This window comes from Pieris napi, chromosome 9 (assembly GCF_905475465.1).
Source record: "Pieris napi chromosome 9, ilPieNapi1.2, whole genome shotgun sequence".
Classification (NCBI taxonomy): Eukaryota; Metazoa; Arthropoda; class Insecta; order Lepidoptera; family Pieridae; genus Pieris; species Pieris napi.
Genome location: NC_062242.1, coordinates 12536624 through 12564226, shown reverse-complemented (window position 1 = coordinate 12564226; position 27603 = coordinate 12536624). Strand labels below are relative to the sequence as shown.

The 27603-nt window shown below is 33.5% G+C and overlaps 1 protein-coding gene across 3 annotated transcripts in view; it reads left to right on the top strand.

Annotated features, from left to right (window-relative positions):
* LOC125052265 (nephrin) overlaps window positions 1–22428 on the top strand; it is a 156691-nt gene extending 134263 nt beyond the window's left edge. The window contains exons 12-29 of one of the 3 annotated variants that reach the window (XM_047652992.1): window positions 2066–2202; window positions 3256–3409; window positions 5298–5435; window positions 6092–6256; window positions 6568–6726; window positions 8048–8179; window positions 8697–8777; window positions 9331–9613; window positions 10021–10256; window positions 10892–11000; window positions 11843–12012; window positions 12948–13118; window positions 13719–13909; window positions 14366–14525; window positions 14917–15035; window positions 15698–15809; window positions 16633–16739; window positions 20955–22428. In XM_047652992.1, the coding sequence (XP_047508948.1) occupies window positions 2066–2202; window positions 3256–3409; window positions 5298–5435; window positions 6092–6256; window positions 6568–6726; window positions 8048–8179; window positions 8697–8777; window positions 9331–9613; window positions 10021–10256; window positions 10892–11000; window positions 11843–12012; window positions 12948–13118; window positions 13719–13909; window positions 14366–14525; window positions 14917–15035; window positions 15698–15809; window positions 16633–16739; window positions 20955–21200 (2870 nt within the window). In that variant the 3' untranslated portion in view covers window positions 21201–22428. Of the gene's footprint in view, window positions 1–2065; window positions 2203–3255; window positions 3410–5297; window positions 5436–6091; window positions 6257–6567; window positions 6727–8047; window positions 8180–8696; window positions 8778–9330; window positions 9614–10020; window positions 10257–10891; window positions 11001–11842; window positions 12013–12548; window positions 12714–12947; window positions 13119–13718; window positions 13910–14365; window positions 14526–14916; window positions 15036–15694; window positions 15810–16632; window positions 16740–20954 lie in introns of all 3 variants that reach the window. The other 2 variants (XM_047652991.1, XM_047652993.1) reach the window with 2 other exon arrangements.
* The last annotated feature ends 5175 nt before the right edge of the window (window positions 22429–27603 follow it).

Genomic DNA, 27603 nt, shown 5'->3' with positions numbered 1-27603 from the left:
ATGAATATAAAGCTTTTGCTTTCAACTCTACATTTATTGATTGATTTTCGCAACTTGATTAAAGATCAATAAAGTTACAAGTTAATTAAACCATCAAATATAACTAAAAACAAATTAGCCCCAAATGACTTCTAAAGTGCGATCACCAAATCTTAAACAAACATAACGAAACGAAAATATTAAGATGTTAAAACCAATTTCCAAACAAACACACGTAAAACTCACATTTAAGAACAATTTCAAAGCTTCGTTTGTTAAAAACAAGGGCATATTATTACTTCATTTGATAATAGCACTATAATTTTATTAAGTTTGTCTCTTGAGTTTGTATTAAAATGAAAATAAGCTTAAAGCTGGTGGATACACGAACGTAATCTTTAACGTTGTTTATTTAGGTTGCTAATTTTGGTATCTTTTCGACCTCGACCGTTCGAAATTGGTTTATGGCGATTGTAAATATGAATTATGAGATTATAAAATATAGAATGTATGAAATTTCAGTTATGGAAAAACGTCTATATAGTGCAAAAACTATAAATACACGATATCAGATAAAAACGTTTTAGAAACCATGCATTATTAATATATTTCTATTATTATTGTTTTCTTTTGCTATGTCATATGTCTACCTCATTGGTATTTATGTATTTACATTGTATATTTGCGGATGCTTGGCGGACCTAAGCGACTTCTTACATACAAAAAGTCTCCGCGGGAGTTGTGTGCTGCTATATTGCGGGCTACTCGATTGTGATTTTCAACCGTGTATATATCCTTTTTCTAACTTTTTTTATTAGTATTATAACGTAACATAAATCAAAAAAGATAAATTGATATACATTTTTACACACAAGCAGAATTAAAAGAAAAATAAATCTAAGTATTAAGTAGGTATATTTTCTTGGTTTTTAATTTTTATTATTAACAAATTAGGTTATTTAGAATCAATTTAACATCTTTGCGTTGACGTTTATATGTGTACTTGGTTACCTATATGAATAGAGTATAATACAAATTTCAAGAAATATATCAATAAACGTCAAACGCAAATATTGTACAGATCTAAATTGAATTTACGATTTCGGTGAAAGAATAAAACGCCTGGTATTTTACGTAGTGTTCCGATCAGACGTTTCAAGGAATGTAATTTTACGATTTCAGGTCGCACCCAATTCGACCTTTTATTCAAACTTATCAAATTAAGGTATTTCTTGCAGATTTTATCAACGTATAATTAAATAGACAAAAACACCACTACAGGCGCGCTGTATATTTACGAATAATGCTACGATCGGCTACGGCATGCTACGAACTGTTGTAGCATCTACAACTGCTGCGCTAATATCGCTCGATTTCCTAACTAGATTGAATGTTTTTAATGCAATAATTAAATATTCATTATTATATTATTAGCTTTGATTATTTAATGTCTAAAAGTACTGGATGTGTTATCGTTCTAATTCTACATTAGAACTAATTAGTTCTAATTTCTATAAAAGGTTTAAAATACTCGAGATGGTAGAAAAAATACAAATGTGTTTTCGTACTGTCTCTAGTGTATAATTAGCCTTACAACTAATTGATATTATACCGCGCTGTGTAGTTGTAATTATCGGTTAATCCTCTAATTAACAATTAATTACGCTCTAGTAAGACACTGGGTTTGGAAATCGTACATGAGTGCTTTGAAAGATCTTAGCTAATGTTGCTGCTATTAATCTTTGATTTCGTCTGTGATTACTTATGTAGAGCGGAACTTTATTTAGTTACAATATTTTGTTTATGAGTCAAGTAATAGACTTTTGACGTGAAAAAAATTTAAATTATAAAAATATTTTTTTTTATTTGCGTAAATACTGTACTGGATTAAAATATGTACGTTTAAGAAAAATGTTTAGAATACAGTATTTTAAAAATAACTTTAAAATTAGATTACAGTAAGGTTTGAAGTTAAAACTCTTCAAAGTTATTTGTTTTACGTGCGTCGTCATGAATTGGAGCTTACCAATAAAATTTCTAAGTCTTTTTAACATTGACTATATAAACATATGACTTGTTGTTTCAGATCCTCCCTCAGCGCCTATGATCACCGGCTACATCCCTGGAACCACACTAGCCGCTGGTACGGTTCAGAAGTTGGCCTGCGTCTCCACTGGTGGAAACCCACTTGCTACTCTTACATGGTTTAAGAATGATAAGAAGGTAAGATCTTGAACTTAAAAATATACTTTTTGTTTAATTGAAGTTAATAGTTATATTTATTACGTTAATGACGTTTTTTTTTGTTGAAAAATTTTAACTGGAACCTACGCGACAAACAGCCGTTAATGCTGGCCAGATACGGAAATCATACTGAGCCCTAACTAAGTCTCCACTCTGAATGTTTATGTAAGACTCTCAAAAATAGGCATCTACATCACTTATTGTACTGACTATAATATTAGCTATTTATTATAAATTATCAATCAATCATTGAAACAAAACTTTATAAGACTTTATAGTTATTATAAAGTTAATACTGAACCATGATGGGTTTAGCCGTCAAACCTCAATATCTCTGAGTGTTAAAACAATGTTATATGAATATATTATACACAAACGTCAACCTTTTTTATGTCCTTATACTCTACAATTTCCCGACTACTTGCCTATTTCCTCTGCGTAGTAATATAATTATTTCCACTCCATGTCTAATGTAAATGAATCATTTCCATAAACACTCACAGTGGACAGTAGTAGATTTATACACTTTGTTAGTGGAGTTATTAAGAAACATGAAAAGGTTTCACGTTGCATGAAAGGAATAAATTGCTCGTTTAAAGCTAAATAATATTGCAATTAAGTTTAAAATGCATACGTATATTCATTTTTAACTTTATCCATGACTTTTTATTCTATTTTCAAAATCCACTTCAGCAAGTTAATGTCATAAAGTAATGCAAAATACTTTGGTAATTAATAATTATATTATGTAAAAAAACTATAAAAATTAATTGTTCGTACCTATGCCTAAGTTAAATTAAAACAAATGGATGGGCTCTTTTGTCAATGTAGATATAATTGAACGCCTGGAGTAATATTATTAACTACCACTTAAACACACAAATACACATAAGCATACGTATATAATTTTTTTTGATTGTTGAATAAAAATGATATACTTTTATACGGCCAGAGTCGCCTGATTATTTGTAAAACTACATGTTAACATGTTAATAAGGTTCTATTATTATTATAATTAAGTTCTCTCCACAGATCCATTCAGTAACAAAGTCGACAGACAAGATGGTGTCATCCGAGATATCAATACTGACCAATGTGACTGATAATCAGGCGCAATATCGATGTGAAGCTACCAATAGTGCGACGGAGATACCGCTCTTCGAAACTGTTACATTGAACGTGCACTGTAAGTATTAATGGATCATCCTTCTCTACCTTAAACTTCCAGCAGTTTTAGCCTGTGCATTTGACTTTCAACCATGAGGTCGTAGATTCGATCCCACGGCTGTGCACCAATGGACTTTCTGACTATGTGCGCATTTAGCATTCGCTCAAACGGCGAAGGAAAACATCGTGAGGCAGCCGACTTGCCTTAGACCCAAAAAGTCGACGGCCTGTGTCATTTATGTGTTAAATGTACACACATATAACAGCGCTTGTATTTGTTGTTTACACATAAAAATCGATGAACTGTGTTAGGCACGCAAGGATGGCTTATTAAAAGAAAATTGTCTACGAAAAAGACGCGGAAATATTCTTGCGCCTGTCCTATTAGGAGGTCACGGAACTACACACTATCTAAACTAGAGCCATTTCGCAATTAACCATTATAATGTTAATACTACTAACAATAATATACTATTCAAATTTCACCACAGAGATAGGAGACAAATATCCATACAATTCTCTCATTTTAGTTACAAATACAGTACAATACAAAGCGGTTTTAAACATTTAGTTTAATAAGTAGTTTAAAAATAAATCAATTAGCCGCCAAACTCGGTAACTAACGATTTAACTTACATTACAAAGACTTGTAAATTAAATTCCTAAGTTTAAAGTTACGGGCTGAGTTTAATCAATATGAGAACGTCTAGAACATAGTTCAGTTGCAGTAAAATATCTCGATCCAGCTATTTCTAATTTTAATCGGGGCTTATAATTGTGTTGTGTTTAGATTTACTGTTTTATATACAACTATAAAACCAGTATTTTTATTCACATAAATGTTTGCTAGTCCAACGAAAATTCCAGTTATGTTCAAGGTGTTAGGCGGCCTGAGAGCTTCCATTGAAAGCGATCCTCAAAACAATGTATAGTGGCATTGTTCTTTGTTTGCGTTGAAGTTTCCCTTTTTTTAAGAAGTGCTATATCTATATTTTAGCATAACAATAGTTTTATTACCGTGTATTATTCCAGAAGTTAGCAGTTGCAGTTTTTGATTGCACGCGGTCTCGCGTTCAAATCTCATGTTTAAATTTCTTAGCAAAATTTTCAAAAATTTGAAAGTTGGCTCGCAAATCCGTTTTGCGCTATGCCTTCTATAGTGATTCTCGGGTCGTGTCAGACTTTAGTTCCATCAGAGTATGAGAATTATGGAATGGAAAGTACATTGTTTCTGCGCAATGCTTATAAATAATAAATAGTTAAACGGCTAGAATGTGTTTATCAAATACCTTAGTTACTACAAGCATGCCTTCGTTTGCGTTATGGAAATCATTAAATATAGAGCAGTGTTGGACTAGTGGCTTCAGCGTGCGACTCTCATCCTTGAAGTCGTAGGTTCTATCCCCCGGCTGTGCACCAATGGACTTTCTGTCTATGTGTGCACTTAATATTCACTTCAACGGCGAAGGAAACCATGGTGAGGCAACCGACTTGCCTTAGACCCGTAAAAAAGTCAAGCACAGGAGGCTGATCACCTACTTGTCTATTAGGTTGACAAATGATCATGAAACAGATACAGAAATCTGAGTCTCAGACCTAAATAGGTTGTAGCGCCATTGGTAATAAGCAAATATACATAATAAATACATATCATTATCTTCATTACCATACCTTACACGAAACTATATCAACAAAGACGTTTCCTGATTTCATATTTAGATATGATAGCTATTCGCAAAGGATCACACGTCTAAATGAATCTTGAATTATTAAACGCGTGAGTTTAGCAAGTTTGAGATAACTTCATAGGAACCAGAGTTTTCAATATTAATGTATTCATTCCGGAGTAAGCATCCAATTAATTTATTAATCAATGAAAGTTTATATTAGTGTTTCTTTTTCTACAGTCGCACCCGAGGCAGTAAAAGTAAGAGCTGACCCAGAGGAACTCCGACCAGGCATCGAATCTACATTATTCTGCGATGCAGCGAGCAGCAACCCGCCAGCCACGCTATCATGGTGGCGGGATGGTATTCCTGTGCAAGGTGAGTCTTAAATAACCATTTGTTAAACTGTTATAACCTTAACTAAACCGTAATAAGATTGATACAACATTCCTTATGATAAGTATTGTAAAATAATCTAAATGTTAATCAATTTTTTAACAAACAAACACATTTTTTGTTTCAAAACGATTATTTTGTTGACAATATGTCATGTTATTATTTCTAGGAATTTTTTTTTTAGTTCAATAAAAATCTTCTATTATACTATAATCTACTATAACAAAAATAGTGGTTGATCGTAGAGGGGTGACAATTAAGGGTTGTATGTATTTTTGTATGCTGTATCATAATAAAATAAAAACAAAAAGTTTTGTCGAAAAAAAAACAAAATTTACGAGTGGGACCACCCTTAACATTTAGGGGGATGAAAAATAAATGTTGTCCGATTCACAGATTTACTGAATATGCATAAAAAATTTCATAAGAATCTGCCGAACCGTTTCGGAGGAGTATGGGAACGAACATTGTGACACGAAAATTGTATATATATGTATTAGATTATTATTTTAATAATGAAACGACGATCAAGGATATTAAAGAGTCAACTGCTATTTATTTGTTCAACGTGTATAACTATTGATTTTAATTTAAGATTATATGACTTCAACATGTATGACTTACTATGTTTTACTCAGGTCTCCCTATGAAAATGAAGAAAGGCCTTCACGGCGGTACAGTATCGACGATAGAACTCAAGTTGAACATAAGCAAGGACCTCAATGGCGCAGTATACACCTGTCAGGCCATGAACGAGGCGATACAGAGGAGTGTGCATGACGCACTTACTTTGAAAGTTCTGTGTACGTATTTTACAATATTAAGTTACGTAGATATAAAAAAAAAATAGTATTGTCAATAGTGTAGTTTTAACTTGTATGTTTAATTGGATTTAATAATTAAATATGTTGGAGATATATTTAAGGTATCTACATTATATGTAAATAGTAACATTGGACACCATTCCCAGATCAACAATTAAGTAAGCTTAAAATTCTTATAAATATTACAAAAAATATTTAATATTACGTCTTTACCGTAACTTACTTACATACATTACAGATTTTTTTTTTATAAATAGCTTTTATAATACTATAAAAATGTAAATCTATAGATGCACCAATCTTCGACGAGACGACTCAAACAACAGCGGTGGGCGTAGAACACGAACAGCTCATAGTATCAGCTCGTGCGCACGGCAACCCTTCGCACATCACGTACACATGGACAAAGGACGGACTGCCTATCACGCATTCCTCGTATAGCACAACCAGTAAGTGTAGGCTTTACTTTCTAAGGCTATAGTGAAAAGTAAACACAATTTAGCTCCTTTCATTATATAAATGTTATTTGCTTTCTAAATCAAAGTAATTATTATTTTACCAACATCAAACACAACTGCTGAAAACGCGGAATGTGAGCAATTCTTTATAAAAGGGAAAACAGGGAATAATTCAGAAAGCTTTTTAGTATATCCAACGTAATCAATTAAGTATGCAGTACTAAAATCTGAGGTCGTGGGTCATTATTCTTTTGTTTACTATGTATCATGGGGAAATTAGCAAGTCTTAGGCCAACGACTTGACGTGTGTCAGACACAGTAAGTCACGAAAGAGCACAGAAATGTGTCTGTCTGCCCAAACATTCATAGGTTACAGGAATACAACAATTTTATGTTAAGTCGAAAACTCGTTAACTCGATTTTTTTGCATTTCCCTTGACATTCGAGTTATAGAGATTCCACTGTATATACTTCTATTATAAAGAGAAAAGTTTTGTATTCTTGAACTATGTTTGTAACGAATAAAATTATTTCACCGTTAAAATGCTACATTATCACTTAGTAGCGAAGGATGTATTATGAAATTCGAAGCGCATAAATATCTCAAACATTTTAAATAGACGAATGCAAAAGTTATTCACAAAGAGAATATCTAAGAGATGTTAACTCATAACGACATTTAATATTCGCTCCGAATAATTTGATTTTCAATAATAATTTATATGGTTTCAAGGAATTCCTAATATAGCTGTTTTGATCTTGTATTATGCGGCTTCATGGAAATGAGAATTTCTGCTATGAATTATTTGTTTGTTACGCTTAATTTCATGAATGTAGCTATAATTTGATACGTCTTTTAATTTTAATTAAAGGACATCCTTAAAATATCATGTGATAAAGTATTGGTAATGCTATTGTTATTATTTCACAAAATATGACAGCAGAATACAATTGATTTTTAAACAATCTTTAAGAAAAAAATCTATTAACTTTGCTTATATAGGTTTTATGTATGATTTCTTTATGTATTTATGAGATAGTGAAAATCGCCAGGGAAAATTGGTTTTCAATTCCGATTGATTAATTATAAAAAAAACTGAACTATAAAAAATCGAAACCATTTTTATTTCGGATAAGTGATTATCTTTCCACTTTCAATGGAGTCTGTAGGAGACATTTTTGCATGAACCATTTATCTTGTAGGTACTGTGGTGATCAGCCTTCTGCGTCTACTAAAACAAACTTGACATTGCTGCGTCAGGGATCGCCATGATTGCAGAGGCGATTGTTATTATGTATATTTCTTTTTCAGACGATCGAATTATATCAGAAGGCAGTACTTTAAACATGACGCGACTGTCCCGTCACGACGCTGGTGTTTACACGTGTGAAGCTGTTAACTCGCAAGGCGCTGCCGTCATCAATGTCACTGTATCCGTTCACTGTAAGTCATTTTCTTAGACGACATACATACCTACATATTGTGGAAGAAAAAGAATTTATTTAGATTATAATTGATTTTCAATTACAATTATATCAAAATGTTGGACAGACAGAATGTATTTTTTAGTTCATTCAAATTTAGTAGTTATTTGTAGGTTTCGATAAAAAGCTGTAATACGCAAGATTATGTCTTCAGAAACGAGTCGTATGAAAAAGATATATTAAAGATCAAAATTAGCAATTTATTAAATGGTAAATTAGCCAGATAGTCGTGGTTCTAAGAAATCAAAAACAAAAGAAACCTGAGACCATGACAACGTTTTTATAATTAAAAAAATTTAAAACTATAATATAGCAACTACTTTACTGATCCCTATATTGTAGCTACTGAGCGTTCCGAATATGTCTCTGTATTATAAACTAGTCCTTGCAGCGGCGTGATTGAAGCGTACTAAATCACAGCTACGTACATAACAAACACAACATAACAACGTAAATAACAAACAATTGCCTTGCAGACGCCGCCGAGATAAAATCCGTTTATCAGGACGCCATTTCGAGCCCTAACGAAGACGCCGTGTTGGCCTGCACCGCTACAGGTTTGAACTTTATTCCTTATCATTATATATATATGGTTGATTTTCATACGAGGATAATATAGTGCGTACCCGCTTCTAACACTAAAATATGTCGTATAAATAAATTGATTCGTCTTTAAAACACATGTTGTTTTAGAAATGATTTGAAGCTTTAACAGTGTTATTTAAATTGTAGTTTATTTTTATATCACTCAGTTATAGCTGCTCCGTTCTATCTAAAAGTTTGTATAATATATTATACATTATATTGTTCACTCAACTTTTAGCATAACTACTTTAGCCCAAACGCCTTTTCAGTCTTCATCATCACCTTTGTGGTGTCTAGGAGTTTTTAAAGAGGACAGACACGACAAAATATTTACGTTACAAAATCAATCAAAATCATTTATTCATAACGTAACATAATGTACACTTATGAATGTCAAAAAAGAAATACATATGAAATGCTTCTAATTTTACATTTACTGCCAGTTCTCAAATCAAAAAAGAACTGGCAATAAAAAGTGCGCTGTAAATTCGATTAATTAGTGATACAATTTACTTTTTTGAACAGGCAACCCCCTCGCATCCGATCACATTCGTTGGGAGCGTCCGGACTACGACCTCTCCTCTCGCAGCGTAACCTTTGATCCGCGAAATCAAACGAGCTTCCTTACCATTGACAAATCAAGCCGAGAAGACGTCGGCACTTTCACATGTGTCGTTGATAATGGTATTGGGGGCGAAGACAGGCAGGAAGTGATGTTGGTTGTCAAGTTCAAACCGGAAATGGATACGTCGCCGAGCTTAATCAAATCAGCGACTAATGTTGGACAAGTCGGGCGTTTGACGTGCAAGTGAGTACATCTTTAATCCTGGGAAGTCAATTGGTTTCGCATTTGCGTTATTCGTTGGGTATGGAATAAAAATTATTTATTTGCAAGAAGGCTTACCTCGCAATAATAATGTACTTTACACGCAACCTATGTTCTTCGCCTGAAATTGTTTTAAGCTTAAGCTTAATTAATAATTCAATATAAAACAATTTCATTATTTAATGGTAAATTTTATGTGTCTATAGATCAATTTTAAATTACCAAATGTAGGTAAGCAGGTATTTTTTAAGGCTTTTAAAGTTTCATTGGAAAATTTAAAAATAAATACTAACAATGGCAAAAAAGGTTTGTTTGGGTAAAAAATGAGTTGGGGTCGGAAAGATTATATGACCCCATTGAAAATGGCTACAATATTTTACTTGTTTTAGATGCAAATGTGCACCCGCGCCTAACTTCACTTGGTCAAAGAGCGGTAACAAATTGCCAGTCAACACATCCACGAAATACTTTGCCGAATACCACAAAATAGATGCCATCACATATGTATCTGTGCTGTTAATCAACGATGTGTCGTCGGCCGATTATGGTTCATACGAATGCGGGGCAAGAAACGATATAGGATTTAGTACTACATCTGTGAAACTAGATGTCACCAGTGCGCCCGGTAAGTTAATCATTTCAATTGTGTGGATCTAAACCTAAATATATTTTGGGGGTTTAGGGTATGTGTTACTTGTTGTTTTCAACTAATAACCAGGTTTATTCACATCTGTTGAAAACTAAATTTAAAACTACATTATTGTTTTTTATTATATCTGTTACTTAGTTCATCCTATATGCAAAGTCTGAATATAGTACATTAGATAATCCTGTCTGATGGCAAGTGAATACATAATATTGAGAAATTAATTATTTATTGAAACATTAATACACGAATAAATAATAGTCATGTCTTACAAAAGGATGTGTGTGTGTGTAGTAAAAATAATATGTGCTTGAAAGTTCTAGTACAAACTTTGACGAACGGCCCATCAAACTGCAAGCTGTGTTTATGTAGCGTGATGTTATATAGCCTACAGCTTGTCTTTGTAAATGAACTACTCAACACAAGAGTTTTAGGCATTCCTGAGATTAGCTCTTAGTTTAAGGCTCAATAGATTGTGATAAATTTTAGTATAGATCGAACCATGAAAACTTGTAACTTGGTAGAGATTCCCTCTAGTATTTTTCTATGAATGGTAAGGGAAGGTGTAAATTATTATTCAAAAATTAAAGCATGACTTAATTGTATTTTGGCAGATCCTGTAACATCAGTGGTTGTCACAAATGTGACACACAACTCGGTGTCTCTCGAGTGGGTTCCCGGATTTGATGGCGGTCTATACTCGTGGTACAGGGTTCGATACCGGTAATAAAACTTTAATATTTATATACTTTAACACTAAAATCCCTAAAAATTATTCTGTGATTTCCAAAAAGTGATCTTAATAAAATATTCTTGAAATGGCAAAAACATTAATTCCGTCTAGTAATTTTTTCCTACGGATCTAGATTAGATTATGTTGGTTCTGTCGTTATATACAATTAAAAGTTCGCTATTAAATCTAATAAGTCTAGGAATTTTAGATGTAATTAGAACGGCGAACAACTTTGAAATATTAGCGTAACGAAACAAAAGAAAAGCAATTTTGCTAAACGGCTCTAAAACATATTTATTTAAATACAAATTTACCTACTTTACCCAGATGACAAATGACTGTAATAAAGTCTCTAATTTTGTATACAGGGTGGCGTTATGTTGGCCATTTATACAGGCTGACATTAAATTATTCCTGAGGCATACTAACTTAATTCTTGAGCCCTGCAGAAATATTTAAGCTTTTAAAACTTGTCACTTAAATTGCTATTAAAAGTTGTTGTTCAAACTATATAATCATAAGTTTTTAGCTAAAATCTAAATTGGATAACAGGAGATAATCCAACTGAATAGGTCTGATACTTGTAACGAAAAATAATTTATTTATTATACCGTATTGAATGTGTGAAATTCTCGGGTTACTAGGGAGTATGAGGTCCAAACAACTTCCTCATGGACCAGACAAGTTGGAGAAAAGAATACGCAATTAATTATACGGTAGTGGGTCTAGACCACTTCGAAAAACAAACTGGCGGGAAATCACTTAAACCATTGTACCAAGCGGTATCTCCCATTATACATAGTTAAATGTCTTAATTAAATACATTTTACAGAAAAATCTACGACGAAACATATCGATACGAAGATGTGCTGCCACGTAACGCGACTTCATTCACAATTCACAACCTCGAACGACACACCGATTACGTCTTCTCCGTGATGTCCATTAATAAAATAGGCCAGAGCAAGTACAGGCCTGATGATACAAAAGCTACTACTTTGAGTAAGTACTTCTCACAATTTAAATTCAAGATTTTCACAGCTTACTAATGTTTCTTGCTGTCTTTAATAATTATAATAATCAGTGGCGTTTCAACCTCTAGGTCTGGGCCTCTGATTTCTGAATCTGTTTCATGATCATTTTTCAATCAGCCTCCAGTGCCTGACACACGCCGTCGACTTTTTGGGTCTAAGACATGTCGGTTTCCTCACGATGTTTTCCTTCACCGTTCGAGCGAATGTTAAATGTTATAGAAAGAAAGTCCAATGGATCCACAGCCGGGGATCGAACCTATGACCTCAGGGATGAGAGTTGCACGCTGAAGCCACTAGGCCAACACTGCTCTGTTGTCTTTAATATATCCACTAATATTTAGTAACAGGTGTAGATCTGCCACATGTGCATTTAAAATTTTAAAATTTGTTTCACGCCTTAGAATCTTATAGATTTCAAATAAATGTCCAACTACATATGATTTAACAAATATAACCACTTGGACACATATATTTAAAAAAAATTGATGGACAATTTATCTATAGACATAATTCCGTCGTCGGTACAATCGAGCTCAGAAGAATACAACTCATATCACGTGCCAGGTGTATTTATTATCACCGGTACAATCGTTGGCACTGCACTTATTTTGCTGAATGTACTTCTGGTTGGCTTCTGTCTGCACAGACGGACCAATAAGAGGATACGAGGTTTGCGCTGGATGACTTTCATGTTGTTTTTGTTGTCCTAGTAGCACACCCTTAGATATATGTACTCAACTTATGAATGACGAAAAATCGTTGGAAACGCTGTTTGTTCGGCATTCAAAAGCTAATATTTGTGATAGTTCGAAAATTAAATAATGAATATTCACAAATATAGCATGACAGCTTTGTTCTTACCCAGACCGCACTTTTTAATTTTTTTTTTTTTGTTATTTCTAGCTTCGTCCGAAGTAGGCGAATTGAACGTAGTGTCCACTGAGTTTGTAGAAACAGCTGACGTGTCGAAATCCGTAGTAGTTTATGTTTCGATCACCGGAGTAGTTTTGGTTTTGATAAATGCTGCTTTGGTAGCTTGCTTTATTTTTAAGCGCCGATCCAGGCGATTAAAAGGTAAGTTTTTAAGTTGAGCTTATTTTTTTTAATAGGGTTAAATATGCCATATATAATGGCCGATTTACATTATCTTAGTGTTTAGGAGAGTGCTTTAGTACAACTTGAAAGGCAAGTTCTTAAGCGTAGCGTTTACTAAAGCAAGTAGCGTTTACATGTTTCAACTAAAGTACTATCCTAAAGCACTCTCCTAAACACTAATGATAATGTAAATCGGCCTTAATGTAGCTAAATATATATATGGATATATTTAGTTTCGTAATCACTGTTATATGATTAGTTTGAATGTTTTCAATACAAGCACGTTAAAGTAGTTAGTATTTTGCATTTTTCCTTCGTTAATAATAAGAATCTACGAAAAGATACGTCTTCTACTGTTAGAACTATTTACCTCATTTAAACAGCAATAAATAACGCGTTACACATAATAAATAATCTACGACTTCCCTCACATTATACAATCACCGTGCCTTTAAAAATCTAACAACCCTTGAAACAAAAGATAGTCAACTACTAAATACATGAACGTATTAAGCCCCCTGAGAAACAATCTAACTCTATCTCCCCTTAAAATACATTTCATAGACGATTCGGTTTCAGAACAAGCTGGTCAATCGTCAAAGTCGGCCACCATAGAGATGTATGCGCCATCCTCCTACAACGACACGATGACGGGTGAAACTCTAAGCTCTGTCTCGGAGAAGTCAGAGACGTATTCCCAAGATGGTGATGGTCAGCCCCCTCCTATACCCGAAGTGCCCATTATGCCAAATAGGCATATGTTGAATCAGGTAAGCATTCTCATCATCATACAGTTATTGTCATCGACTTGTTCTTTTAAACTGCTAGAGAAACTTTTTTTTAGTAATAGGAGGCAAATGGGCAGGAGGCTCATCTGATGTAAAGTGATAACGTCACCCATGGACACTCACATTGCCAGAGGGTTTGCAATTGCGTTGCTGGCCTTTCAAGAATTTGTACCATCTTTTCTTAGGACCCTAAATCGAATACTTGGGTTATTTATAATAGGCCTACATTCACATCCCCGTCTCTTTTCATCACAGCATAGATACAATCTGACAGAAAGAGATTAAAGATTACTTTAGTTAAAAGAGTATAGAGAGAATTTTAAAAAAAAGTCCAGGCCAGCCAAATTTTCATAAATTCCTATGGTCTTAACCAAAACAGATGAGATTTGTCACGCATCCCGTATCAACTATAATGAAAATATACACAACTTTGTTCAGACGGAAGCCTACCTAATGGACGAGCAGGGTCTGATCCCTCCTCCCCTGGACTACCCTCCTCCCAACTACGCGGTATACGAAGGGGACCACGCGAGGACCTTGCCGCACCCCCACAGGCATAAGGACATCAGTGGGCATAGTACTTTGGGAAGAAGTGCAGGTAACATTTATGTTATGTACACCGATTATGTGCTTTATGAAAGGAAGCAAAGGCTTAGAATAAAGTTTGCAAATGCGTAGCCGGCCTTTAAGAAAGTGCTACGATCTTCTACCTGTACGGTATAACCTTGACTATAATATATAAGCTCATAAAGTTCCTAAGCACCCGTGGAATGCCATTTTGATTTAAGATATTATTATTAAGAAAAGAGAAAATTGTTTTATTTCGTTTGACTTATAATCTATATGTTCAAATCTACTGTGCATGTGATTCTAATTTAACTCGAGTAGCTTAAGATTTACAATGAGATGCTTTTTTTATGACGGGTGTACATTACAACGTCTGTTGGGTCCACTTTGATAGAGTTTCTATTCAGTTATTTGTTTCACAGGCAAACAGAACTACGTTCCTGCCCCCAGCCCCATGCCCCCGCTGGACGGGTCCTACTACAACATGTCATCCGATAGATACCTCTCGTATCCACCCTTAATTGGAGAATATTTACAACAGGTAAATATTTAACGTAATAATTAGACATTTTTAATTTATTTACCAATAAAATCATATCTAAGACACGTTAAAGTTCACAAAATAGGTCATTTGTTGACACAGACATAAAATCAATCGTTTTGTTTCTATAGTAATTGTATTTGTATATATATATACATAAGAGGAATGAATGTATATATTATTATTACATTCTTTTTTTCGTCTGAGGCGCAAACTAACTGTTTTAGTCTCTAGCAGATTGACCAGCGCTGTGGAACACGTCTGCTCCACAGTATAATGCTGAGCCAGGGCTAGTTCTACCACAACACACACACACATTACACACTTAAAATTTACCTTATTCCTCTTTTTTCTTTTTGATTATTGTTATTATTGTTTTGTGTTTATGTGTGTGTGTGTGTGTGTTTGTTAGTAATAAATGTTATGTCCTATGTCTACGAATAACACGTTTTTACGATACTGTAGGGAAAACGTTAATAAAATCTACGAGAATATCCAAATAATATTGTTGCCAATATAATATTGTTAATAATTATTGTTTTAATTGGAACTAGTATAAAATTAAATGTCCACTATCAGCTCATATAATCTAAAATATATTGCGGGCGATCCCAGCCACAAGTATATATAAGAACTAAGTGCAAGCTTTAACATAACAGCAGCAGTCGGGTCGTACGCCGACTCCGCCGCAGCAGTACGCGCACAAGCCTCTGTCCAACGGCGGCGTCCCTTCGCCCTCGCATCTCGCCACGCCGCCCCTCAACTGCATTGATGGTGAGTGATATACATATATCATATCTATATACACATACAACTCTAATTGATTTCAATTGTTAACTCAAATAAGAATGAAATACTCACTAGTGAGTAGTGACTAAAGATGTTTTGATGTGGTAATTATATGTATAATTGTATAGGTTAAGTATTTTCTTTCTATGTGCGTATTTACATTTACTCTCACTGTGATGGAAAACATCGTGAGGAAACCGGCTTGCCTTAGACCCAAACAGTCGACGGCGTGTGTCTGGCCCAGGAGGCTGATCAACCACTTGCCTATTAGATTGACAAATGTAACAGATTCAGAATAGGCACTACAGTCTTTTTAGGCCCAGGCCTAAAAAGACTGTAGTGCCACTGATGTTATGTTATATAAAACTAGCAAACTCGGCGAACTCCGTTTCGCCACCAGATGGCTTCGTTTTATGTAACATTTCGTTTGGTGATCCCGCTTTTCTGTTGAATTTTTCCTGAATTTTCTTTGCTATAAACCTCACGGAGCCCGAAACCTTTCCAACGAATGCAAAACCGTGGAAATCGGTTCGTGAGTTCTGGAGTTATAGCGTCAGGAAGGAAAACCCGACTTATTTTTATATAGTAGATAATAAAATCATGATCGCTATTAGGTTATTAGTAGGGATGGTTCGATTCCAAGAAGAAACAATAATTATTATGGGTTGAAAAAATCTTAAAACTGCACGTCTAACTGGAACAGCCTTATTATAAAACGTGGACTGTAGATAGTCTGTTATCACGGCAACCATAGCAATACACAGTAAAAAAACTGTATAGATTTTGATTTAAATCCATTTTTTTATAGCCCTAGACCGTCAATCAACGGGCGGTACACTAAGACGGCAGAGGTTCGACAAAATGGCCGTACCACCACCTGACGTCACGGTTTTACACCCTGGAAATTGTACACAGGTAATTTTAAATTACTAATTTATCTCTATACGGACTTAATTACTTTTAAGAACCTCGCAGCCGTACTCAAGAGTGATAAATTATGAACCTATACTTTTAGATATAAATCTAAAACAGAAATACTACTAGAGTTGCATCGTTTTTACATACATATATGTTTTTTCATGATGACATTTATCCTTAATATAGAACTGTAAGTTCCGTTGTCAGTCTGTTTAGGTAAAAAAGAAATCATTGCCTACATATCTAATACGTAATTTTTTGACTGGTTTCAAAAAGGAGGGGCATTCAGTTTGACATGTATGTATGTGATATTGAATTGGAAAATATTGGAGTTTGTGTGTGTGCATTTTTTTCCAAAAATGTATTATAAATTTTCGAGAGCTATATCACAGGGATCCTCAGTTACTATGGGAGTACCGCAAGGCTCCATACTTGGTCCCTTCTTATTCCTCGTCTATATAAATGACCTGCCATTTCTTGTAAAGGAGCTTCACGAGATGGTACTGTTTGCTGATAACACTTCGCTTTTATTTAAAGTGAAACGACAAAATCCATCACTTGATAACGTAAACAGTGCCATCTCCAGTGTAGTTCACTGGTTTAATACAAATAATCTTAAGTTAAACGAAAAGAAGACAAAATGTGTTAAATTTGTAACTACAAATGTAAAAAGTAGTCATTCTCAAATAATAATTAAAGACGAGGAAATAGACTTTGTTGATAATGCGGTGTTCTTGGGAATGACTTTAGATAGTAAACTCCAGTGGGGCCGACACATAGAAGGTCTTTCGAATAGGCTAAGTTCCGCAGCGTTCGCAGTAAAAAAGATACGCGATCTTACGGATGAGAACACAGCAAAGCTTGTTTATTTCAGCTATTTTCATAGTATTATGTCATATGGTGTTATTTTGTGGGGCAGCTGACATTAAATCGATATTTGTAGTGCAAAAGCGGGCTATAAGAGCGATCTGTGGGTTGTCCCCACGGGAGTCGGTCCGAAGCAAATTTAAGGAATTACATATTTTGACTCTGGCAAGTCAATACATTTATGAGAATATTTTGTATGTGCGGAAAAATATAGATATCTTTAAAAAGAATAGTAGCTTCCATAATTAGAGTACTCGTAATAAAGACAAAATTAGCGCACCAACCAGAAGGCTGCATAAAACGAGTAATTCTTTCCAAGGCAATTGTATACGTTTTTTCAACAAAATCCCTAGTGAGATACAAGCGTTGTCAATAAATAAATTTAAATCGTACATTAAAATAAAACTACTTGCTAAGGCTTATTATAATATAAATGAATATTTAAACGATCCTAGTGCTTGGATATGAGTTGCTCCAGTATATATTATAGGTAACACGACTGAATCTCTCGGCTGCATTTCCAGACTCTGGGGCGATCGTCAACATCCACGACTGTTTTAATGTAAAGTGGGAACAAACCGTGATCCATGTGGTATCCAATTATTTCAGTATTATTATTATTTTCTTATGTAGCCAAGTCCACATTTCAAGGATCGTCATGCTCGCTTAAATGTCATTGCTGGTGGCGGCGTCCATGCGTCGGGTTGTCTCTCTCCCTAAAATATGGCGAGGGGGCCGATGGCTGGCCATGCGTCATACTCGTGAACGGGTGCTACTTGTGGTGACTGGTCGTACTTGAATTCGTGTATGCGGTGATGTTAATTATTTCGACTATGTGTTTGCGTGTTGTTCCCACGAGAATGTAAGTGCGTGCTCCTATTTCACCACGCCTCCTGCTGATAGGGGACAAGTCTTTGTTTTTATTTATGTTATTATTATTAATTACTTAAAATGTCATGTGGAACATGGTGTAATGGTTGCAGCTCCTTACAAACGTTGTGTAAAAAAAAAAACATGGCGATTAAAAAGAGTGGCGGAGATTTTATTGCCAGTTCTTCTCTTCCGTTCTACGCCCTTGATTTGAGAACTGGCAGTAAATGTAAAATTAGAAGCATTAATATTTATTTCTTTAATGACGAATCACAAGTGTACATTGACCTACGTGAATAAATGATTTTTGAATTTGAATTTGAGACACTTCTATTTATCGTCTAAGTCAGATCGAGTTGAATATATTTTATCTAAAACAGATCTACAAATTTAGGAAGCAAGTTTCACTAAAAAAAATCACGCCATCCAGGATATTCATTCAACCATGAATAATATTTTCATTTGAATTTTTCCTAAACTATGTCTATTGTCAGTTAAAAATTAGCTATAGCTATTAATATTAACCAATTGATTTTGAAAGAAAACCCAACCAGATACTAGTTTAGATAACACTCAAAGAATATTGTAACAGCAATTGTGTTTTCCGGCAAACCATTTCCTACGAGGAAAACTTGTATCAATAATTCTTGAGTGTACTGTTCTTGGACGAAAGCAAATATCATTTAATGATATTATTTTAGATAGATTTTTCCCTTATACGATCATTTGTTTTTATTCACCGAAAGAATGAAAATCCGGAAGATATTTAGACTGAAATTATTAAATATAATAACTCAAAGTAATCTATTCAGTTGGCTTGTTCGATGCGTCCAAAGATTCTAGGTTCGAGTCGCAGATAATAATAAAATCATTAAAGTAGGAAACGAAGGAAAGAAAGAAAAGGAAATGCTATCAACCTTACTGCATTGTTGTGTTATTACAATTCCTTTATTGTAAACTTACGAAGTCAATGAAAAATAATATTCCACTATTATTATAGATAATGAAAGCATCGGAAAACTAGGAAATATTTGTTTTACAGTTAAGTGGTCATCCAATTATTTTGCCGAGTCGGTTATGAATTAACAATGTTTTAACAGTTCAATGACACGAGACGTGCTCGTGGAATTATTGAACCCTTCATTAGTTCTGAACGCCTGGTACTTTGTTGGGATTTGCTTTATGAATATGGACAATTAACTTCCGTTTAATGTTTAAACTATTGTTTATATTGAGCGTTAACTATTTTAAACATATTTTGAATGGTACTATATACAGTTACTATGTAGTGGTTGTCTTTATGAATTTTATTATAATGTTTAACTTTATTTTTTATTACAAAAGTTTTATTTCTTTACATGAGAAACTTAATATATTACGAACGAGATACACGTCGCCATCAGACAGCCGTCCTAATTTTAGTCTACTAGGCACATTCGGATAAGAATCTTTAATGCCCTTTTAAATTGGTTAAACACGCTAATTTTTGACGGTAATTTATTAAATAATCGCACTCCCTGATTCTTAATAGACTTCTTACAATAATTTGTACGCGGCCTCGGCAAGATAAGCAAACTCGCTCTACGAGTATACTGTAGTGGTGTTTGATTTGTTTAAATGATAAGCTACGATAGAAAGTTATTTAATGTTTTTTTTTATTAAAATACATGTGATATTAACATAGTTGTTTAATCGTCATATTATCTTATTCTTAAACCTACTTAAGTTGAATAAGCTGTAGAATGTTCTCTAATCTAACATATAAAAGTTAGAAAAGAGCTACAGATGTATTCAATTGTAATTAATAATGTATACACAATTTTCTATTAAAATGCTATAGAAATAGCAATACTATTCCAATGAGATTTTCAGTTTGTAACAGGACGTTACACCGCATTTTTATTTTGAATTGTTACAATACAGACTATAATATCTCATACAAAACTCGCAGGCTTTATATCACATATTTATTCCGGTTTTAGTTCCCCGCACTCGTTTGCATAAGTATATTATGTAGAAAAAGTATAAAAACATACGCAAAGCTAAAACAGACTAAATTATGTAAAATACAAGTGGAAATAGTGAATGCTTTTTTCGTGTCCTAATTTTTTTGTTTGAGCACAATTTTTCCGTAGAATATTGGTGTTTAGGGATTGTTCGCTGTTTGATACAGAGATTTAAAATATTACCTTTGATTATTTATGTTTTATTGAGTGTTTGTTTTGCATGATAACGTTTTAATTGAAGGAGCGCTCGTTTGAAGAGTTTTTATACTCTAATACTATATAACATATGTACATATAATAACAGCTCAGTTGATTTCCGGGTTTGTTCGGCAGGTTCGTTCCCAAGAAACAATACTTTCTTCAGTCGTACATTCCTTGTCTGCAGGATTACCAACACTAGTTAGATAGTTTAAACAATATTATGTTTAAAAAATCAGGATTCCAATTCTAACAGATATTTCCGTTTCAGCACATACAAATGAACCAGACGCCGTCAGTGAAGCAGCCACAATCAATACTAAAAGACCCATCTCGACACAAATACGGCTACGGCAGCCCCATTTCGTCCAGCACGCCACAGAACTCAAACCAAATCCTAACCGTGCAAAACTTAACCTCGGACGTCCCTCAGTACGGGACGATTAAAAAAGAGAAAAAACAAAACGTCACCATCGACGAATCATATAATAAGCGAAGTGAAACGCACGTCGTGTAAAGTGAAGTGACGTTTAATGTGAAGTGTAAATAAAGACTAGTTACAATTTTAGATAGACATTAATTCATTTGTGATACCAGAACTGTGTCCGTGGTATTTAGATAGGAACTCCCGAATTGATTTTCGGTGTAATTTTGTTATGGAGGCTACTGTACAGCTAATGTGGGGTCGAGGGTCGACTTAACTGGAAATATAAATAGGTCAACGGAGTTTCACCTGGCAAATCGTGACCTCTACGGTAATTTCTAGTTTACAAAGGCGATTAACGTGGGGTCTGATAGGTCGAAATCAAAACTGGACATTACAAGGATGTCGGTATGTATTACTTTGATTTGCAAAATGACAGTTGACAACTGTCGAAACTTGTCAAACGGTCATACTGTGGTAGCCTTCATACGTTTGACTGACTTATCATTACAATTATTATTGTATTAGGACGTCCAAATGGCATTAACGGCGCAAAATAGCAAAAGCGGGTGCGACAGAGATCTCGTTTCATTTAGGAATTGTTCTGTTTAACTAGAAATACCGTCTCTTGCTATTTGGCGTCTTTAAATCGATTGTTATATTGTAATTAATTTTGATCTAATAAGTTCTAAGATCGCTTGTCGATTTAAACGATTCCCTCGAAGGATCTCTTTAAGTTTTAGAGTAGAATTGTTACTAATTTTGATTGTATTAACAAAATTTATTGGGGAAATTTTAAATTGCTCCCAGAGTTGAAGTTTGTTTCGATGATCTAGCGTTTTAGCGTTGTATTGCATTTATTGTTATTAAGAACAATTAGAAATGAGAAATGTAATTCGCCAACTGTTCATTTGTACATCTCCACTTTGTATATTTTATATTATACAATAGTTATCTTCTCTGTAATTTCGTGTAAATAATAATAATACTCAATCGCGAACTGACAATAATAATAAGTTTTATTTTTTTAATTTATACTCCGCTTGCGTTTATTTGTAAATATAATACGATATTGTATTTTCTTTTAGCTTTTTTAATACAAAAATTAATCGGTTTTAATACAGATACCAAAGTTATAATTAATGTTTAAGTTGTAAGCTATATTTGTTTCGTTTTAATTTTCTTTTGATTAAGAATTTCGAAAACGAAAATGTGAAACGTAATGTTATTGGAAAATCTGGAATCCATCCAATGACGAATACGAATATACAAAAATCTTTAATGTTACATTTTGGATTTAAATAAAAATGAGCTAATTATTTTCTTTTGTTTTATTTTTCTTTCCTTTTTCCTTTGAGTCCGATTGTGAACATATCAAGTGTAACTCTGCTTGAATAGTTAAATGTGATGTGCCAAAGTTTGTTGATTATCTCGTGTATTTGCTAACCTTTAGTCATCGTAGTCGTCATACGTCCTTCTATATTAAATTAAAATAAAATTTAGTCAAGTACTCAAACCGTGCCTTATAATTTTACGCCATTTTGAGAATAAAATAACTTAAGGTATTGCCAAATCTATAATTAAAACGAATATTTCTTTAGAATAAGGCTTTTCAATTTTAATAACATTTCATGTATCACGAAAAAGATCAAAAACTTCAAAACATTGTGTTGGACTTTTTAAATTTTATAACGAAATTTGTTGAATGATTAAGTGTAAATACAGGTTCATCTCTCTTAATATAATTTTCGCGATACATAAATGTTTAGTTGCAAATAATTAAAATACTGAAAGCCCGTGCCTATGTTTTTAATTTAATCCCTAGATAATCTTTGTCCTATTCGATTTTGATACTTTTAGGTGTAAACCATTAAATTAATTTGCATACATTGAGTATGTGTAAATGTGTGTTTCAAGAGCTTGTCATGTAGGCTAAGTGCGGATGCCTAGTGAGTTTTGATAGCGTATCACTTTTATTATTACCTCTACCTCACATTAAACAAAAATTTGCAGAATGGGACGAATAAGTACTTTAATAAAAACGGTGTAATCAGACCAGATAAGAGGATATTTTCTTATATGAAAATACGAATTTAAATAATGATAAAACACGTATACTAAAATTCTTATAAAAGTGGCTAAACTATGGTATATTATGTTAAAGCTATATTTAATTAATATATCATAACAATCGCAGGAAATTGGAGGAATACGGTCACCAAAGATAAAAACTATTTCATTATTATAATATTACTTTTACGACTGTTGTGTTGCTCTGTTTTATTCATTAACAATTGTAAATATAAAATAAAACGACCCAAACTCACTAGGCAACCTAAATTAATCGAATGTTCAAAACATATTGTCAATATTTCTAAAATAAAATGTTAGGGAAATAAATACGTAACTTTAATAATCATTTTGTTAAATAACTTTACATTCGTTATGTTAAAATGATTTTGTAATTAAATTTAGTCATAATTGATTATTATCAATGTTATTATAACTATTTTTACTAAAATTTATTTATAGTGAACTCAGAGTCGTTTATTTACCTATAATCACAGATTAATAATTAAATTTGTAAAAAAAACTCAGATACAGTTAGCACTCATTTAAATTGTCACTAAATGGATTAAATAATCGTTAATTCGTAATGAACGACTCTGAGTGTATAAGATAGTTTTATCTGGTCAAAACCACGTTACAAAACACTGTATTCTACTTGTTTTTAACAGATAAAACTACTTTAAATACGTTGATAAAATCAATTTCGCAAACGCTCATTGTAAATTATATTCACATCGTATGAAATTAAGGTTGTAAATTGTTCGATAATTCCAGATGTGACTTTGATATTACGTAATGCTCATGTGTAATCAGCAATTGAATTAAAAAGTATATGTTATTAACATCTTTTCATTATTCTCATATTCCACTCCCGATATAGGATACCTGTTTCATTATATTAGTTGATTCTGCGCAGTGCTAGGGTCAAGTCACAATGATTCTGCTACGCTCTTATGGACATAGATCGAAACATTTATGAATTTGAAGATAACAAACTGACGTTTTAAACGACCCTAATGATACTTTTACTGACTTACAGTACCGCATACTTTTCTTGGCAGGTAAAATGGTCGCTTTCATGGAAATTAGTATTGCCACTAAATAAAAATTAACCATTATAAGGGGAATAATTTGAAATCATGCAGGCAACTTAATAATTTATTGAAATGTCTTAACAAAACAATGTATGCTAATTTCTAGAAAATACAATTCTAGGCTAAAATAAATGTGAGACAAACTTAGGAACAACTGATATGATAGCTTTTGTTACCTGTAGAGTTTAGGTACTATTAAATTAATATCTTTAAGACACCTAGCAATCAGAACAGTTCGATAATTAAAACTTTGTCATTGTAATTAACAATGCAAGGAAAAAATAAATACATTTTACTTGGATTTTTATTAGATGTTGGTAGATTGTAAAATTATTTATTGTACGCACCAAAAAGGTGACGGTAAAACCAATTTCAGCCACAGGCAAAAGGTTCTTCGAACCTCTAGAATCACCAAATCGTCACACGCAGATTTCGAAATTAAATTACTAATACCGACACTTCTAGAATTTTTCTTATAACATATGTGTAAAAGAAATATTAATCAGAATGTATCCCATGTAGTTCTTGTGAAAAGTGAAAACTCTCTCAAACTAAAATCCGAAATATAAATGTTAAAAATGTCCCACTTCAAGTTTGTCCAACGAAATTCATTGTTTGTCAGCTCATGACAAATTCCGCAACTTTTAGGCATTTTATGCAGGAGGCGATTGGCTTTTATATCGGTGTTGATTTATTTGATTTATTACTCACACATCTCGTTTTAAGATATTATTTGATACTAAGTACATGACAGTTGCATGGCAAGGCGTAAGTGCTATGAACGTTGCAATTATGCTTAAAAATTAGTGTAAATATTTCTTTAATTCTGAATACAAAATATTTCAGTTTCGGCGAGAATCGAATGCAGGGCCTGCGAATAAACGCAATGTTTTTGGTTCATTAAATAGTCATGTATTGTAAAAAAACCGCGCGTCATTCAAAACCCTACGACCCTTACCTGTACACATAAAATACACCTTAATAAGTAATTTCTTTTAAAATTTCGTTGCTGCCGTGCTGCTTAATTATGTAAAATGGCCTGACCTATTTTAACATACGAGTACATCTTAAGGAGCTGAATTATTAGCTTGCAAATTTGCATTTTCGTAAGAATAGAATTACATACTTCGGTATAATAGGAGTGTTTCCTATTTAACTTGTGTATTCGCCGTTTGTGGGTCAAAACTTATATATCTAGGGAATAGTACCTATACTATACAGGAAAGAAAGAAAACTTCGTTCAACTGTTTTATTGATAATTTTGAGGCAAGAGGGCGATCGGTCTCTTATGTTATGGTATGGTTCGTGGACTCAGTTTCCGTACTTAGACTTGTACTCGGTCCGTTGTGCGTAAAGTCCTGGCTAACTAAGCCAACCTAGCTCCTTCCAGAAGCACAGAAGTCTCCTGGGCACTTCGCAGGCTTCACGGAGTGACCTCACTGCTCTTAGTAATGCACGTTGTTTAGCCAGTCTCGCGTTCCAGGACTACGTGGGCCACCGATTCCGCTGGAACAGCCTCTGCACATGGGGCTGTCTGTCGCGCCTAGGACAAAAAGATGTTTATTAAGGAGACAATAACCCGTTATCATGACAAATTTGCAAAAGTTTACTAAATTTTGGGATTTATTTGAGTATCGGTTTCATCAGGATGTATTCCATCATAGTTCCCACGAGTATAATGAATTTCGCATATAAGAACAATCTATTGGTGCACAGTAAAGGTTCGAAACTCAGCAATGAGTTACCACATGAACACAAATCAATTTCACAAATAGAAAATCATTAAACCAAACAAAACTTTATCAATGTATATTCAGCACATTGTAAATCGGGTTTATACAAACAGACAAGTTGAATTAATATTCAAGTCCAAAATCTGAGTCTAGACCTAAATATGCTAAATACGGATCTAACGTCAGATGCAGATATCCATAGGTTAGTGTTTATGTTACAAGTTATAAGCTTAAGCGTGGCTTAGCTTGCTTTACGACGCGATGGCATGGGTGTTCTTGTTTTGAGTAGTTTGCATAACCCATAAGTTATAAACGTTTCATAAACCTGTAATATAAACGCTGATACAATATCTACTCGCTCGCCCACAATAAAAAAAAACTTTTAAAGGACTGGCTTCTGAACACATCTTACGCAGGGTTGGTGATGCTCCTGAGACCAAACATGTAGTTATACATACAAAAAAACAAAAAACACTACTTTATTATGGAATTAACTATTAATTTTGTAACCTGACCCTCAAGGGTTTACCTGTACCCTTAAAAGGTTTCCCAAATCTTAAACATAGTAATGCATTTTTATAATAATGTGTTTAACATTTTTATTTATAGAATACTTTGTTTCAAATACTTCATCGTGCAATAAAAAGTCAAGACCGAAGACCTTACTTCCAATAGCGACAGCGATATTGAGTCCGAGTTTATTTTGTATGCAAATTTGATTTTGCTCTCATAATACCTGTAGTGCTTATGTCGCAACTTTGGGATTGAAACAAAACTCATTATTAAGATCGGGTTTAAATAATTAAATAAAAATACCTGTTCTCTGCTACTTCTCATAGTGATGAGTTTTCATTATTAGGATCGGGTTCGGTGTATGTTCTACAAACCCCGAAGCAGAAGATTATCAGTTTCTTGTGTGGTTTAGTTACTAGGCTTGTCCAGCTAGCCAACTAGCTATGGTAGAACTTATCCAACGTATCTCAACCTAATATGCTCGACTCATACAAAAATGAAGAAAGGGAAATGTTTAAACCCTGCAAAAAAATAACAGAAAACGTAAATATCTTCTAGTCGAGAACTTCTTTCGAGATGACATAAAAACACGAGTTGAGCACGACGTATTAAACCCGACCTGTAAAGCAAATATCAAGTAACTATAACATTCTTTAATCTATTTGATATTTCCTTTCGGAGATAAATCCAAGATATTTAACCTATACATGTAACCTAAATAACTTAAAATCGCTTCTGCTCCTTTCTTATCCCCTCAGTTACTGCTTAAGAAGGAGTTCGTATTGATATGTTAATGGACGCTCTACCAGAGACTGCTTTTTAACTGACTTAGGATATGGAGAGTGGTGTCAGCACTAGTAAATCAATAATATAAGCATTCAAACATACGTATATCAATATAGGTATATAAGAATTTAAATGGGTTGTGATTATAGTTTGTTATGAAATATGTAACGTGCCTGCCCATTCAGAAGGCACTAGAAAGAAGAGAAAATACAGGAAACAATATAAATAAAAATTATTAATTCAGGGAAGAATAAAATTAACTGAATGATACACTTTTTATATTATATTTTATTCCTTCGG